Source organism: Canis aureus, chromosome 29 (genome assembly GCF_053574225.1).
Source record: "Canis aureus isolate CA01 chromosome 29, VMU_Caureus_v.1.0, whole genome shotgun sequence".
Lineage (NCBI taxonomy): Eukaryota > Metazoa > Chordata > Mammalia > Carnivora > Canidae > Canis > Canis aureus.
This window is the reverse complement of record NC_135639.1, coordinates 33,701,287-33,719,418: the sequence shown is the minus strand read 5'-3', so window position 1 is coordinate 33,719,418 and position 18,132 is coordinate 33,701,287. Positions and strand designations below refer to the sequence as shown.

The following is an 18,132-nucleotide window of genomic DNA, read 5'->3' as shown; positions in this document are numbered from 1 at the left end:
ATGCTGAAAATTTTCAAAAGGGAAAGCATAAAAGATAAATAAAGGGATTGAAAGGGTGGGAGGAGGATGAGAATAAGCAACAGAAGAACACAGCAGGGTCAGTGTGCAAAAATATAAAACCAGGAAATGGTTCCCAATCACCATGTTGGTTTAGAGGGACCAGTGCCATTTTCGTATTCATCCCTCCCACCTTTGTGCTTTCCTCCTCCCTGCCTTCTTTATTGTGCTTCCATTGGAATTATTCTCTAATTCCATGAGCCATCCTCCTGTTTTTCTCCCCCTCACATCTGTATATTTAACTTTCTTGGTCTTTGGAACAGTTGTAGTTTCCAAGGTATAATCCAAGGAACCCGCACCTGGGATGATAACAGATGTCACCTGCAACGAGGGTTTTATAACAGATATATGTGGGACATGCTGGGTGAAATAACATTAAATAGGCACGTCTGCGGTAGAACTTCTTAGAACCTTTCCTCTATTCATGGTGTATTCAGGCAACAAGACTTACTGAGCACCCAGGATGTGTCGTTTTTTTCTCAAATTATCTGCAGTTCTGCAGCACTAGAGGAATCTCTGTGGAGTCAGTAGTGTATACAACACTCATCTATTTTCCCTATACCAATATAGATTTTTAAAATATTTTATTTATTTATTTGAGAGAAAGACCAAGCTCAAGTGAGAGAGAGAGCGCACCAGCAGGGTGGGGTGCAGAGGGAGAGGGAGAAGCAGACTCCCCGAAGAGCAGGGAGCCAGATGTGAGACTCCATCCCAGGGCCCCACGACCTGAGCCAAAGGCAGCCGCTCAACCACTGGGCCACCGAGGCGCCCCCCTCAACCAATAGTATCTGAGCTTTGAGGACCTGTTACTTACGAGGGCGCCCTCCAGTTTAAAGATGGCGGCCGCACCGTGCGTTTCCGAAGGAGCCATTTTCCTTCTCCAGCGTCTACGGCGGAAGGTATCTGAGCTACGCTGTTTCCAGTGAAATTTCCAGCCAATTAGAGAAGCATATTCCCAGCCCTCCCGGTCTTCCAATTCTTCCATGGCCTAAAACAGAAGTAAAACTTTTAAGGTGAATGTTAACATCATCATCATGACAACAATAATAACATCCCTTAATTGATAAGGTAGATTATTTGGTCCATCAACAAATATCTACTCTGTTCCAAGCACTGTGCTATGAGCCAGTGATACAGCAAAGAACAAAGCAGACCGGCTGTTGGCCCCTGTGGGGCCGATGGACTGTGGGTATATGGAGAGATACCTAGGCAACTGATACAGAAGGAGACATTGCCAGAGAGAGAGTGTGCAAGAGCAGGTGTGAGAAGCGGAGGGAGAGGGAGAAGCAGGCTCCCCGATGAGCAGGGAGCCCGCCACAGGGCTCGATCCCAGGACCCTGAGATCATGATCTGAGCCTAAGGCAGATGCTTAACCCACTGAGTCACTCAGGCTCCCCTGAGTCCTTGTGTTTCTTATTCTAAGTACTGAACTATTGCCACTACTTCATCATGCAAATTAATTTCTATTACTACTGGGGAGTGTTTCTTATCATTTAACCTACTTCAGATCACTTAGAAGACACTGTGAAACACAGATTGCTGGACCTCACCCCTGTAATTTTTAAGTCAGTAGGTTTGGAGTGAGGCATTTCTAACAAATTCCCAGGTAATGTGTTGTTGCTGGTTGGGGTAGCAAGTGCATTTTGAGAACCCCTGTGCAGGGAGGGCATTAGGCCCTTGATTGGCAAACAGTTTCTGTAGAAATAGCCAAATAACAGGAATTCTATATGGCCCCCAGCCTAGCTCCCTCCCGTGGTAACTCTTACCCTTGCAGTGCTTGCAGTGCTTTGTGTTAAATCTTTCTTGCGTTTTCGGACTAGCCTTCGTCGTCTATGAGTATGATACATTTTCTCTGCTGCAACCCAGGATTTGGGTTTAGTATCAGGAGGAATGGTAATTCCATACTCCCAGCCTGGAACAGAGTTTGCAAATGGTTATCCCAAAAGGATGCATTTGCCAGACTGCCAGATAAACTTCCAGAAAACATCCAGTCACTGTCTCTGCTCCCCCAACATGCTCTACTGTGGCATTAAATGCCATTATCGCTCCTTTCAGTTTGCTGCAATTCAACCAAACTGAATACAGCTCTCTTCTCCTGGATTCCTCTTCAAACAGCTTCCTTTGTTGCCCCCCCCCCCCCCCGCCGGGTTCTCCTCCCCTTTTATCCCTCCAGTCACTCATGGTAATTATGTGCATCTAAGAATAAAGCACAGTGCAAGAGGCCATGGGGACAATATTGAAGGGTGTGGCCTGTGTAGTTACACAGCAGGGTTTAAATCCCAGCATCCCTGCACGCTGGCTATTTACTATGTAAGTTTTTTGCAGGTTAGTAAAAAACCTGCCTATGGCCGGATTTCCCCAGCATAAAGGTAAAGTATACCTCCTTAAAAAGAATTCACCGAAATAATGCATGCAAATGATGAGGACTATGCTTAGCACATAGTTTGTGCTCAATCAATGCTATTATTATAAGGCTTGGTGTGTGTGTCAAGATCAGCAAAGAACTTATAATCAATTTGAACCCTTCTCTATCCATACTTTTTCTTTCTCTTATAAGGGAAAAAAAAAATCACATTTTCTCTTTTGATATTTCCAAATATTATAGTTCACTTAACTTCAGGTTACTGTTCATAGAAAAGGATAAACACCAGTAACAGAAGCTATGTTAATAATCTACATTATTGTGTGCTAACTAGACTTCCAAAAAACCCAAAACAATCTGTATTATTGCTGAACAGGATGACTAATAAGGCATTTTACACTCCTTCTTCCTGAGTGTGATGTTCCCAGGGAGCCTATGGGGTGCGACTAGAATAGAGAAGAATATCCAAATGCCAGTTCCCTCCCATATTCTCATCCTGGATCCCCAACATCTCAACATGGCCCACTGTGATCTTGTAGTGTTCACTCATGACACCCCTACCTGCACCTGTTCAAGCACTTCATTGTCCTTCAGATTCTGCTTCTGAATAGTCACAGGTAATATCCAAGACCTGACTGTCACAGACTGACAGAAGTAGGACTGCTCCCCACCGCCCCACAACCAAGGAAACTTTACTCTGGGGTTAACCAGGGCCTTGCTACAGAGAGCCCATCAGGTAATAGATCTAAAATGTTACCTTTCTCATCCACTGCACGATTTATATCATATACCCATGCGTCATCTTCCCATTCCCATCCTGGAGGGCATGTCAGCTCGCTAGGTGATGCCGCTTTATCACCATTCTTTAAAAAGAAAAAAAAAGAAGAGAAGTGAGCCAGGGTGTCAGATAAAACGCAAAGGTGAGAGTATGACTCACACTTAACAATAGCATTCGAATGCTAATTTAGGAATCTCTAATCTCAATTTATTCACAATCCCTACACAAGATTAGTTTTTTAGAATACCTTCTGTTAGGGGTATGTTGGGTTGAACCATGGAAAATTGTTGTAGTAGATCAAAAATGGCCAAATATCAGCAATTTCATATAGCTCAATTTAATATTATGAAATGGTGTGACTCTTTATAAGGAGTTATATTGGAAGGGAACCATCAGAGATGGATAAAGCATGAAAAACACATGTTTTCAAGTACAAGGTAATATCACTGGAAGTTCTAGATGTTAATCATGTAACATTTGAGCAAGGTTTAGGTTCCCTATTGACTAAAGTATTGACTGCATGAAAACTGACAGGAGAAAAAGTTCCTAAGAACATAAAAAGGTGGTCCATAAACATGGAAAAATGCTCAGCCTCATTTTATTTTTTAAATTTATTTTTTTAAGATTATTTATTTATTTATTTATTTGGTGGTGGAGAGGGGCAGAAGGAGAGAGAGAGAGAGAATCTTAAGCAGGCTCTATGCCCAGCACTGAGCCTGACTCGAGGCTCAATCTCATGACCCTGAGATCATGACCTACGATCACAACCTGAGCTGAAACCAAGAGTCAGATGCTTTACCGACTGAGCCACCCAGATGCCCCACAGCCTCACTTTAAATTAAGAGTTGGAAAATGGAAAAGACTTCAGGGCACCACTGATTCAAGCTCCGACAAAGCTGGTGTAGTGGAGGTAATGAGTGTTTAGGAAAACAGCCCTCTAATATGCTGTTGCTGGAAATAAAAATTCATAGAACCTATTTGAAAGCAGTTTGGCAATATTTATCAAAACTGCATATGCATTGAAATCTGACCAAACTCATCCAGGGAATCTTTCTTAGAGATAAACTTCCACAAGTGGATAAAAATGTATATATAAGGATGGTTACTGCTGCATTGCTTGAAAAAAACCAAAGACTGGAAAAAAATAAAAAAATGTCCACAAGGAGAGGATATTTAAATATATTATACAGGGTGCACATAATAAGACACTTGTGGGCATTTTTTTACAAAGCTCATAGATCTATACATATTGATATAAAAGGATGCCCAAGATATTTTGTTGTATGAAAAACACAAATTATTGAACTGTGCATACAACATAATTCTATTTAGGTGTGTTTTGGCACGGGAGAGAAGTTTTACATTTGAGTGTGAACAGAAACATACTTTCAGTGGTTATCACTGAGGGGTGGAATGTAAATCTGGGAGAAGACTTACTTTTCATTTCCTTTTATGCTCTTGGGACATTTTAGAGACATGTCCATTTTATTTCTTGTGATTTAAAAAAACTAGTTAAGTAATAAATATTTACAATAAAAAATTGCACAACTCAAACTTTACCATATACCAACATTCAGTTAAACAGGCCCAATGTCTTTTCTATAGAAAATATTTAGAGGTGCACTTGTGTGGCTACTCAGAACACAAGACAGAGCAGAAGAGAAGGGGAGGCCACGCCTTGTGGATGGTGGATTCACAGACCACGGTTCCAAAGAGCTAGGGCTGGAGGTTCCGTGTGGGGAGCAGCCCCCTCACCGCATCGGTATAGGTGTCGTCAGCTGGCTTCCAGTCACCCCCAGGGTAGCGGCTCTCATTCTGGTACACTTCGTCCGTGAACTCCGTGTGCCCTGCATCTGCTTCAGTCAGCAAGCTGTGGGTGAGGCTTGAGTTACCAAAGGAGCAATGGTAGCCAGCAACCCCAGAGGCCCAGGGGCCGGGAAACATCTACACCAGCTCCCTCCTTACTCTAGCCCTGGGGTTCTCCACCAGACTCCTCTTCCTGCTAATAACTTCTGACATTCTTTTGGAGAAGGGGCCTGAGGGAACAATGAGACCGGAATCACAGAGGACTCCTCAAGTTAGCAGGGCTGCTCCTTCTCAGTCATCAGGGTGGGGACTGGGAAAACAGTCTTGTGGGCAGCTCCTTATACAGACCTCATGTTCCATATTTTTGTTTCAGTTCAGGGCCGGTCAGCAAAACTCCTGGCTAACAGTTCAAAAGAATAGGATATTGTCCACCCTTATTCCCCCTACTTAAAAAAAAAAAAAAAAAATGGCGTGGAAATAGTCTCTTGAGGCCAAGTATGGAAATTTTTACTCATGGCTTGCATGGTCTACGTAACACAAACTGAAGGGAGGAGTTTAAATTTTCTGGATAGTTTCCTAGGTTGACGGCCAAACCAAGTCATTTAAGACTCCAGACTTCATTTAGGTACTTAAGAAACCCATACAACTCTCTGCCATGCCAATTTTCCTCTTGGATTTGGTACTATTTTGACAGCCCATAAATGAAAGTATAGAGGCTCCAACTTTGACTTAAGTCTCCTGCCAGGTACCCACTCAAGTGAGGTGTCTTTTTCTTTTACCGTCCCTACATCTTTTCCCTGCCCAATCCTCCCGTAGAATCAAGCACTGGAAAGAAATCAGAATAGAGGGCAGCTCTGGTGGCGCAGGGGTTTAGCGCTGCCTGCAGCCCAGGGCGTGATCCTGGAGACCCTGGATAGAGTCCCACGTCAGGCTCTCTGCATGGTGCCTGCTTCTCCCTCTGCCTGTGTCTCTGCCTCTCTCTCCCTCTGTGTCTCTATGAATAAATAAATAAAACCTTTAAAAAAAAATAAATCAGAATAGAAGTAGCCCCAACTATTTGTATAAATTAAGCTCATCCCATCATTCTCTGGGTCCCAGAGAAGGAGAACAGAAGACCTGGCTGCTGCCTCTGGGGTCCCGTAGAGCCTTGACATGGTTTGACCTTCTGCTTTTCCAATGCCTCCACCTTTCCCTGTCCTCATTACCCTTTCTTCCTTCTGTCCAATTCAAATCCCATTTCCCTTGTCCCCACCAGCAACCCCAACTCTATCCAAAGCAAGCTGTCATGGGTTACAAGCAATCATGTGCAATCGTTGGGTCTTACCAGACCAGAACAGACCAGACCCAGCGCACTCATTCCCCTCCTTCTCTAATGCCTGTGATCACAGGAAACAAATGTGGAAAGAGAGGAAAAACTCTAGTTTAAGACTTGAATTCCAACTTTACCAAGCTTGTTTCCTCCAAACTCAAGTTTGCTGTCAAGAGGCGGAGAAGAGGGAGCTCTGACTCTGATGCTGTTGGCAACATTCAGAAACCCTAACTCCAGGGGACACATCCTTGCCTCCCCTTTACTGTTCCTTTCTTTTTAATAAGAAGCTTTTGAGACACACTGTTCATACCACACAATTCACCCATTTAAAGTGTACTCTCACTGTTTCTTACAGACATTCCAGCCTAATAGTTAAGTCTGGACTGTACCACCTACAACCTATGTGTCTTTGGACAAGTTACTTAATCTCTGTAGGTCTTACTTTCCTCACCTGTACAGTGGAGATCATGCTATTATTTGTTGGGAGGTAATTCTCTATGAGTTCTTATGTTTCCACAGCATCAAGGATACCTATATGAGGAATAATCTTGGAAGATAGAGATAGTCTCTCTCTCTCTCTCTCTCTCTCGAGCAAAGGGATCGAGATGCTTGCTACTCATTAAAAAGATTTGGATTCCCTAAAGCTTAAGTTCCTCTCCTATTACACAACCACTTCATGTTTAAGTGTCATCTGACCATCTTCTTGTCTCCCTGTGGGAATTGGAGCTCAGATAACTAAAGCAAATGTTAATACTGGCATGCTATTGCTGTTGGCAGTGAAGTCCCTTGTCTCTGACCCAGGAGTCCTGTGTCTCTTGTCTCTTGCCAGCATCCATGAAGTATGGCAGGTGACCTTGTTAGCTTCCAAGTTAGCTAGACATCTCAGATCCTTCATAATTTTTGACACTAGCTACCTTATAGGGATATAGGCCAGATTCAATAAAGTAATTAACACCCTGGTGCTTAGCTCACTGCTTGATACATTCACCCATAAGTTCTCAATGAATGTTAGTACCAGGTGCTTTCTATTTCTTTGTTTTATTATGGGGCACCAATAACCTATTTTAAATTTCTATGGAGTTTGCTCAGTGGGTATTGCATAAGTATTACCAAGAATAATGATAGACAAGATTTATTTAGCAATATCTAGGGAAAGGTTTCATTGTCACCCTTTTTTCTCAGAAAAATGGAAGGGCTTACCTTCTTTCAGGATCAACTATCCACTCTCCTTCCCATTCCCAGCCTTTCGGGGGCAAAAAGAATTCCCTCTTGAGTTTTATTTTTCCTGTGACATCAGAAAATTTATGACGACCCACTAATCCAGAAGTGCCCCATTTTCCAAACATAAGAGCTTGATTTTCATACTGTTAAAAACAATTAGAGAAAACATATCAAAGAGCAAGAAATAAAGCCCACTCATAAATTTTTAAGCCCATTTAAGCTAAACCATGATAGAACGTGAAAGAACTTAAGGTATGGACCTAACTTGGGCTGCTACTGATTATGCAACCTTGGGTACCTCACTCTTCTTTTTAAGACTCAGTATTCCCATTTATTAATTGGGGGTAATACCACCAGTTCTCATAGAATTGTTCAAATGTGCAACCAAAAGTGCTTTGTAAACAGTGGTATAGCACACTAGTTGCTCCCATTATTATATTGAATGGCTCCAAAAGGTTCTCCGAACCTAATTTTTTAAATACACATAAAGTCCTCATTTTATGAGTGTATAGGCTTCTAAGAGCTTATTTGTAAAGTCTACTGCCTAAAACTTGGGGCGCATTTCCCCACAGAATCAACATTATAACTGATGGTACCTTTTGCAGGCAGTCTACAAAGAATCTGTCTGACATTATGAAGGTCCTTTAAAGGTCCAATCTTTATGGTGCCTAAAAGTTCTGTGCCTTCATCCCTTCGAATGTAGTGGGGATGAAGACCAAAACCTTTCTAGAAGCAGCTTTAGTGGCAAAAACAGACTCCTGTTTATAGGGCATTTCTGTCTAAGTTAGAAGTTATAAATCTACAATGGTTTGCTCTTCACAATGTCAACCACTAAAAGGCTTGAGATTTGCCAGTGAGTGTCCCTGTTTGGGTGCAAGCTGAAATTTCCATTTTTCTGCTGATGAGCCACTGAAAAGATGATTTGCACCTGACAGGGGGGTTTGAGGCTGAAGAAGGAAGGAAGAAGTTTGAGTAGAGGCTTGATGGGGAAATTGGGTTTAAGCAGCCACAACATTACCTGTCTCAGATATAGTTTCTGAGCCTTGAAAGGAGATAAACTCCAGGAAGCAGCTAAAGAAGCTATTATCACAAGGGGCTTTGAGACCTGGGGGTGTGTGCACAGCTCCTTTGGTTTCTAAGTGACAAGGACATAGAATGGAGAAGCAGGGTGTTCCCACTACTTCTACTTGGTAGCCAGCATGCCTATAGTAAAATCTAGGCACGGAGATGGGCAAGACTGTTAGCACATGTGAAGTACCTCAGAGACCACCAGAAAGTTGGTGGGGGATGGGAGTGGTGGGGGATTCTGCAGAGAACTGAGGTCTAATATTAGCACATGGATGAATGTTTTCTCTAAGGATGACAAGTAACAGGATTCCCCCCAATGAGGAAACGATAGTGATGTCATTGAATGTACCATTTCAGCAAAGACGGTGAATGTTCCTTCTGCGAAGCTATTGAATTTCTTCTCAACAGCACTTAAGCCCAGCCAGATGTTGACTCGCAGCTCTGCGGGCACCTTTGGTCCGTGGGTTTTTTCCTGCGGATACTGTGAGGTGCACAATAACATGCTCTGTGATGTTGGGTGCAGTATAGGCTATGACATTAAGTTCAAGCCAAAAGCAGATCTAATCATTGCTCTCCCCAGTCTAATTTTACATTTGCTTAGTTAAAATACTTCCAAATGACCCTGCAGAGATTATAATAACAACAAAGTGGTGGTTCTCAAAGTGTGATCCATAGACCCCCCTCCTTGTGTCCTTGAGACTTTCCCAGGAGGTTCATGGAGTTAAACTCTTTTCCTAATAATACCAAGATTTTTCTTGTCTTTTTTGCTATATTGATACGTGCACTGCTGGTACAAAAGCATGGTGGGTAAGAGTGCAGGCACTGCAGCAGGAATCAGGGCAGTAACACCAAACTGAACCCATGGGAATGGTTTTCTTCATCACTCTCAGTGGAGAAAACAAATACTGACTAGTTTTACCTATGAATTCCCTCAATAATATAAGTTGATTTTATAAATATAAATTTACCTATGAATTCTCTCAATAAAACAGTAAAAATTAACTAATCTTAACCAAATCATGATCCCTGAGTACATCTTTTTTGTTGTTGTTTTGTTTTGTTTTTGTTTTTATTTTTTTAATAGGCTCCATTCATGACTCTGAGATCATGTTGCCTGCTCTATTGACTGAGCCAGCCAGGTGCCCTTGTGAGTACATCTTTTTATTATTTTGTATAATGAAATGGAAAGTACACACAAATCACTTCTGCTGCATATTTATGTATATCTTGAGAAAAAGCTCTTGTGCAATTGTTTGAAATGTGAACCGAATTAGCTTTTCTTTTTTAATGGAAATCTTTTTTACTTGAAATAGCGATTTACAGACAAATATGGTTATTCAGACTTGGGTATGGGGCAGACATTACCTTGAACATAAACAAAGTAAGCCTGTCTCTTCAAGGACAACAACTGACTGTATTCTGTTATCAATGATTAAATTCAGGCTTTCAAGTAAAAATAAAGAATTTTGGAAAACTTCTATCTGTCATGGTAAGCTTGATAGCATCCTGATCCATAAAGACTTTTCTGACGAGTGATATTAATGAATGTGTTTTTTTCAGCAATGCAAGATGAAATGTGTCAACACTAGGAAGACCTGTATAACCCAATAAAGTGATATTTTTTCAATAATCAATGCTAAATGTTACAAAATCATGCACGGATAAAAGAACCGTTCAAATACAAAATAAACCAATAGATTTTAATGTAGCCGAAAATGAAAAGTTCACTGATATGGTTTCAAATTCCATACTGCAAATCACCTTTTAGAAGCCATTACTTGAGTTTGGTATTATATAACAAAGATGTGTATCCACAATTATCTGAAAAGGATATTAAAATACTTCTCCCTTTTCCAATTACACATCTATGTGAGGCCCGATTCTCTTCATACACTTCAACCAAAAAATTTTATTGCATCAGATTAAATGTAGAAGCAGATATGAGAATTCAGTTATATTTCTGTGAAGCCAGGTAGTAAAGGGGTTTATAAAAATGTAAAACAGTATCAGTCTTCTTTCTAATTTTGAGAATAGTTATAATTTATTAAAAATATGTAATTTATGTTGACATGAATGGGTTTAATTATTGTTATTTTAAGTGAATTAATATATTTTTAAATTTCTCATTTTAATTTCTGTTACAGTAAATATTGATAGATATCACCCACCTAAACAAAAGCTCTTTGGGGTCTTCAATAATATTTTTGAGTGTAAAGGGTGGGGATGTCCCAAGACCAGCAAAAAAAATCCCAATGAATTAAATTGTCTCCCTAAACTGGATAATGAGTGTTGACAAAATCAATAAATACATATAACATTGTCTTGAAAGCATTTTGCTGTTAATCCACCAAATTCTAAAAACTAACACAGAGAATACCATTTTGCCTTCCTCTCTCACCAACTGTGAAATTTTATTTATTAATCGGTTTGCCTCCACCAACTGCTGACAGACACAATTATAATTGTGGTTCTATCTTAAGTAACATTTGTTCCACCAAGAGATACTTGAAGGAAGATAATCACTTTGGTTCTATTTTCACCCTCCTGATTAAAGAATAATGAGTACATATATTAAAAGTTAGCAGATATGTCCTTGTTTTCAAAGAACATTCTCCCCTGACTGCTTTTTCTCTTCTTGATTTTTATTCCTCTTCCTCAAATCCAAAGACTTCAGCTAGGGTTGGCCAGGGACACAGATGTCAAACCAATACAGCTGGGACTATTTTGATTTCTTGGTTTTCAGCCCCAGGCCCTCCTTTGGTTCTCCCTAAGCATACACAGAGCAGTTTTTGATGCAGGGTCCTGGGATGGGCTTACAGGGGTCTACGAAGCTCCTGAATCATGTGTTAAATACTGGATGCGTGGCACATATGCATTCTTCTGGGAGAGAGGGCCAGTAGCTTCCATCAGGTTGTTAAAGGAGCCCGTGACTAAAAATGTTCAGAACCACTGCACTAAAGCAGCAAACTCTCCGAAGTTTTCAATCTGAGGTTAGGGCATGGATTCCATGGACTATCTATATTATGTTCTCTTTTTTTTTTTTCTACTTCCTGAACACTTATCAGAAGGGAAGGGAAGGAGGCATTGCTTAGCACAAGACATTAGAAATAAGAGGAAAAATCATGCCAGAAAGCACAGCATTCCCAATGTCACATTAGTATTGGTGTCAAAGAGATCTCTACGGAAGTGTCCTTGACTGAATGCCAGCAGACCCCAGACTCTCTAGGAATTACCAGCCTACGGGAAAGTGCTAGAATGGGTGGGAATTGATCACGATCATATTAGTTATTCAGTGATTGGCAGATAAAGCAGCCCCTTTCTTGGGAATGCGGGTTTTGCGTTTAGTGTTTCATGTTGCATAGGGATGAAACCTTACCTTCAGCAAGATGGTTTGGGTTTTCCCGCAGTATTTCCCAGATGCAGTCTCACCACTGGTGGAGTATAGAACCTGATGGGCAGGGATGCGTGCATAGGCCAGTCTTTTCTCCCCCCGGATCATCCAGATGATAATGTCAGGCATACTGTTCTGTGGCTGGCCATATGAGAAGATGGAAAAGGAAGAAAAGCTGGAGTTAGTCTACACTCAGAGGGACTGGAGACTCTGCAGGCTGGCTCCTCAGGACTCTCCTTAGCAATTCAGAGATCTGTCTGAATTCCTGAGTTGCACATCTTCTGGGACCATGCTGAAGCCTGCAGGGCCGGGAGGCAGACCGCAGCTGGCCAGGAGGAATAAGGTGAAGCAGAGGGGGAACTTCACCTGCCCCAAACCTGACCTACACAGCTCTGAGAGGTATTTTAGGAAATATCCCCTCTTATCTCACCCATCCTTTGAAGAAAGCCCTCAACAGCAGTCAAGCATTACAGGTTTCATACCTGTCATAGGACACAGACAAAGCATCTCCAGCTCATAATCCAATGTTTGCCAAATCTGAGATATTATTTTTGTTTTCTAAAACCTCTTTTCTTCTGATTATAAAGGTGATATTAGTTCACCATAGTACCAAAGCATAGAAAGCAGAAAATAAAAATTACTTATAATCCCATGTTTTTGCAAATGTATTTCTATCCACAGATATATTATGATCCCCCTTCTTCCAAATTTCTGAAGCTCAAGAGGATGGACAGGTCTCCTACTCTCTTGGTTTTCCTGTCCCCGGAGGTTAACGGCAGCCAACATTCATCCAGCACCACTGTGTGCCCTGCACTGTGCTAAGCCCTTTATATTCATCATCTTCAATCTTCACTATACAATGCTGTGAAAGGAGTACCACAATTATCTCCATTTTACTTATGGGGAAACTGAGGCTTACAGAGGCTACCCAAGTTTACATATGGTAGATCCAGGATTCATACCCAGGTCTTCCCAATCCCAAGCAAAAGTTGCACTTCAATAGTCTGTGCTACTTTATCCCTCTACCTGAGGTATTTGATTGTATCATGATAATGATTTGTCTACTTTGAAGACTTTCCAGGACCACCAACTCAAAATTCTTCTCCAGTCCTCACTTCAGTGATGCTCAGCCCATTACCCATTAGCATCCCAGCCCAGTAACTCCCTGGCTTCACCATCTGTCAGGTCTGCTCACTATCCAGATAATAAACTAGATTCTCCAACCACCTTCTCTCTCTGTGGTGCCATTCCACAGAATCCATTCTCTGCCATATCGAGTGACTTTGAGTAGTTTAAAGTCCTACCTCTTCAGTCAGTTGCAGTAATTTTTCAAGCCAGTCCTCAATTTCTGCCAGTGTGGATTTCACCTCTGTGGCCTCAGACCTCATCCTCACAGCTGCCTCATGAATCTGGGAGAGAGATCGGGACCGCAACTTTCGGATCTGAGTGTCAAGAATTGTGACATTAGCTTTTCCTTCCGTGACAGGCAATGTGTACCTAAAAAAAGAAAGGAAAGAAAAGAAACAGATAATCTGCAGAATCACTTTCTGGGCTTCAGAACTGTCAGATTCATTTATGTTTGATTTCCATCTTGCAAGCCACACCGGTTTCCTGACTCCATAAGCATGACCAGGTTTAAGCTGAAGTTGAGTGTATGTGGCAATTGGCAGAGCAGACTTGCCAGACAGACTGCTAACTCTCACGAGGAATGTGACGGGGGGAGGGGGGGGGGAATTAAAATTCCAAAGCAATTTCTTGGGTTTGACTACATGGAGTCACAGGAGAGAAGATGGAAATGGCTGCAGCATTTGGGAGGAGCAGGCCTTCCCTTCTTTTGCTTTGTGCAACCAGCGTACAGACCCGCAAAATGAAGGAAGGGAAGGCAGATTACAGAGCACTTAGCAGAAGGTTTTTAAGGACCATGCACCCCTAGGCAGTCCATGGAGGGGGGTGGGGGGGCTCAGGAGGCCTGCAAACCCCAGGAACTTACTTAAAAAGTCTATGTTTGTGTTGCCAGGCAGTTGACATTATGAATAAAGACCCCATGCTTTGGAGCCAACCATCTAGGTACAAATCCTGATTCCACTATTTATTAGTTCTGTGATCTTGAGCAGTTACTTAATCTCTTATTTTCCTATCTTCAAATGTGGGGAAAATAGCATCTATCTTTTGGGGTGTTGTGAGAAATAAATGAATTAATATATGGAGAGCATTTAGAACAATGCCTACTGCAGAGTAAAGTCTGAATGACGTTGCCATCATCATCAAATTTTGTCTTCCTCATTGCCATAGTCTCATTATATATAATGAGCATTCAAAGGGGCTCATTAGCTCCCAAAAGGTTTAGAACCACTGGTGTAGGCAAAGCTCCCGTTAAAATGAGAAGTCTAGAACAGCCAAGTTGGCACCAGAATTAATTTGCCTTCTTCTGCAGGGTCTTCCTCTCACCATGGCAGCTGATAGGGCCACAGGGTGAGGGTGTCACTGATTCCAGGAAGTCCCACTCACATTGTTTCTACCTAGAAACTCCATTGGTGTGAATGTCCCCTCGCTTCTAAATGAAGGAAATCCTAGTATGACTTCTTTTAAACACAAATTTCCTGTTACATCAAGTTAAAAAAGATTCCATTTGATTCTTCAAAAACAGTTCACATCAGTTTGGTTCTTCAAAAACTGTGTAAATAGATATATCTGTGTTTCGCTCAGCAAACCCCAAAATTCACAGAATTTTCTACACGAAGTGCTTGCCAAATATTTCTGTTTGGTTATATTAGTAATTGTGGCAAAGCAGGGGCAAAGGTTAAGCCCTTGGAATGATTCTTTGAGGCAAAAAATGCATATGGAAGCTGCTAGCTCAAAGACACACATGAGACCTTTGATAAATAGATGTTGACTATGTGAAGCATGTAGTAGGAAAAGTATGGATAAACCCAACTCTGGGCATCAGATGCATCATTTCCGTGGGCCTCTGTTTTCTCATCCATAGAATGAGGAGTCTGGGAGAGATGACCTCTTAAAACCCAGTAAATCTGGGTCTGAATTGAAACTAGAGCCCAGCATTGCTCTGATCTCAGCTGCATTTCAATGACCTCGCTAAACCACTAGAAGGCACAAGAAGACAGGGAGACTGAGGGCATTTGCCCTGAAGAGGGGGGGAACCCATCCCCAGTTCTTGCGGCTTGTCAGAAGTTTTCTTTCTTTTTTCTTTTTTTTTTTTTGTCATATGTTTTCAATTATGCTCTTCTTTTAGAACTTCCTTGTCCACTGCTCTATTAGTCAATATTTAAAATGAGTTGGGGATGAATCACTTCCCTCTTTGATTTCCAAATGCCCAGAGATCTGAGCTGTTTCCCCAATTCACATTATAAAAGGCTCTCTATGGCTCAAGTCAAATATATTGGCTTTGTGAAGGGAGACTTAGCCACAGTTTATTAGGCGTTCAATAAAAAAAAGGGGGGGGGCAAGTAAAAAGGCTGTTTCTTTTCTTCCTTTTCTTTTCTTTTTTTAAGATTTTATTTATTTATTCATGAGAGACACAGAGACAGAGAGAGAGGCAGAGACACAGGCAGAGGGAGAAGCAGGCCCCATGCAGGGAGCTCAACTGTGGGACTCTGGGTCTCCAGAATCAGGCCCTGGGCTGAAGGCGGTGCTAAACCGCTGAGCCACCCGGGCTGCCCCCCAAAGAAAAGGCTTTTTCTAAAAATGTGTTCATGAATTAGGAATGTTATTCTGAATGGCAAAATCAGTGCTCCACCCCTAGGACCTATTATTCTCTGTGGAAGCCAGGAGTCACCTTTCTCTAGGCAGTGGGCACAAGGATTGACAGGAGTCAGGCCTGGGCCTGTTCCCTCCTTCCTTCTCCCCACTTTTTGCCTGAGGCTGCCCTGGGATGTGTTTCCAGGAGGGACCTCAGCCTCCCTAGCTGCTTTAGAATTGGCATTTAATCAGAAAGTGGAACTTTTCCTGGTGGTGATTCAGAGACTCCTCCCAGTGACTAGGACCTTTGGAGAATCTTGACTAATTCAAATTCATTTTTCAGGCAAACACTGTAGACAATTCTAGAGGCTCTTTTAGTGTTTCAGTTTTGGGGAGGAAAGCATGACTGGGAATTCTGAGATAGGAACAAGATCACTGTACCTTGTATCTTCTATAACTTCATCGATCAGCTTCAACCATATTTCAGCCAACTGGTTTGCAGGAACTTTACCTTGCATCCCTGATTTCAGAGCCTCTAAGTTCAATTGCTGGAGAGTTTGGAAAGAGGAAATAATTGGTAGTTATGCATCATGCCATTAAACCCAGTAAAGGTTTAATGCTTATCCTCAAGAAAAAATAATGCATAAAAGGCTTAACAGAAAAACCAAAGAGTTTATTTTTTTACATTTAAAAATAAATGCTCACGGTAGCTTAGCACTATTTACATGTCTTCAAAATGCAGTCAATGCTGACATGTACAAGTAGTAGGACAATCTTTCATATACCTTTGACTTTTGAAACCATGTAAATATTTTGAAACCATGTGTTCAAGAAATAAATAAAGCCAACAAAGATGGGGGAAGGAACCCCAACATGGAATATAAAACAGAAACAAATGACCTATATTATAGATGAATAACATAATTGCACTAAACTAACCCAAATAGCTTTTGAACACAATGTTTTGATGATATACTCTCAGTTTGAAGAAAAGAAAGAACCACGAACATATCAAACTCCAAATGTTTGTTTTTCACAGGGGTTTATCTATGGATTTTAGGATCAAATACATGAACAAATGAGGTTTCTCACTGTTGGAGAAAGGAGTTACAAATATAGAAATAGGGAAGACTAAAATAAACCTAGGATATTAGAGTATTATTGGAGTAATCCCTATAAATTCATTGCTTTCCGTATATTGATCGATCTAGAAATAAATTGACATGTGAGTGTGTGTGTGTGTGTTTACATCTACCCACTGAGAAGGTGAGAAGGCCTGGAAGCAAAGGCAACCAAAAAGTCATCAGCATTCTAAAACCCAGACCTTGGTTTTCACATCCTATTACACTAAAAGGAAATAGAATTCCTTGGGAAAATGGCAATTTGGGCTCGGACAGGTAAGTGCAAGAAGAGCCTAGCATATCCTGTTGTGTCACTTTGAGCATATGCTGACTGAGAGACAGAGAAAGTGCCCTCCATGATTAGCAAAAGTCCCCATCATGGGGAATCACCAGCCTGTCCAGATGAACATGGAATATAGACAGCCCGATCAAGGCTGATGAATAAGGCTGAAGAGCACCCAAAACATAATCAGGACAGAGGGGTGATCAATTCTTCACTAATTCCCTCAAGACGGAAGCCTGGAAGTTAATACCAAAACTAGAGTGCGTATCAGTTACAACTTTATTACGTGAACAATTATGCTTAAGTTAGCTTAAACCTACAATACTCCTTCAATATTGTCTTTATAACATAAAATGGTATTTTTAGATTTTGCTGTGAACTCTTAGATCAGGTATATTGCAGGACCCCCACACATGTTGGTCCTGCCCTAACAGAGGTTAGATGTTAGAAAAAGTTAATACTAATGGAATTTGGAAATCAACACTCTAAGAATAGATGGATTTTATCAGTACCCGATAGAAGTAATTTAGTATCTTTGACTTAGAAATATCCCAACCATGTGCCCCTTCTTCTCCTCATCAATGTCAACTAGATGGAGAATTGCAGATACCACATCTATGCAGTTTCTACCAGAGAGGACACCCAACTTCCAAACAAAGTCCTCTAGTTTACAAAAAGAGTATAAAATGTCAGGCTCTGGTTCCTCTGAGCCCATCTGTTCCCACAGTGGAGATTTTACTCCTCTAGCAGTAAAGCTCTAAGGGCTGCATGTTTCTATTGTAACAAACCATTCTCCACATCACACCTTTTTGTGGCAGAAACTGGTGGTTGTCTTGGATATCCCTGCCTCAATGTCCACCCCAACTTCCTCAGTGACAGGGCTTTTCTCTGGCCATATGTCAACTCAAGCTTAAGACTGCATTTCCTAATTCCTTTATAGTAAGATGTGGGTGTGTGACTGGATTCTGCCTAATGGAAAATGAGTAGAAAGCAAGTGTGTCATCTACTTCCCCATTCTCTTTCCATCGGGCTGGAAGGTA

At 41.4% G+C, this 18,132-nt stretch overlaps 1 protein-coding gene across 4 annotated transcripts in view; it reads right to left on the bottom strand.

Moving 5' to 3' along the window:
• MYOF (myoferlin) overlaps positions 1 to 18,132 on the bottom strand; it is a 142,157-nt gene that overhangs the window by 42,496 nt on the left and 81,529 nt on the right. For all 4 annotated transcript variants that reach the window (XR_013368209.1, XM_077878365.1, XM_077878363.1 and 1 more), the window contains 9 exons: positions 16,130 to 16,236; positions 13,297 to 13,489; positions 11,978 to 12,133; positions 8,951 to 9,082; positions 7,513 to 7,676; positions 4,953 to 5,067; positions 3,177 to 3,282; positions 1,824 to 1,969; positions 872 to 1,045 (listed from right to left, as the gene is read on the bottom strand). Coding sequence is in view for 3 of the 4 variants with exons in the window: in XM_077878365.1 (XP_077734491.1) it covers positions 872 to 1,045; positions 1,824 to 1,969; positions 3,177 to 3,282; positions 4,953 to 5,067; positions 7,513 to 7,676; positions 8,951 to 9,082; positions 11,978 to 12,133; positions 13,297 to 13,489; positions 16,130 to 16,236 (1,293 nt within the window). In the remaining variant the exon portion in view is untranslated. The remainder of the gene's footprint in view (positions 1 to 871; positions 1,046 to 1,823; positions 1,970 to 3,176; positions 3,283 to 4,952; positions 5,068 to 7,512; positions 7,677 to 8,950; positions 9,083 to 11,977; positions 12,134 to 13,296; positions 13,490 to 16,129; positions 16,237 to 18,132) is intronic.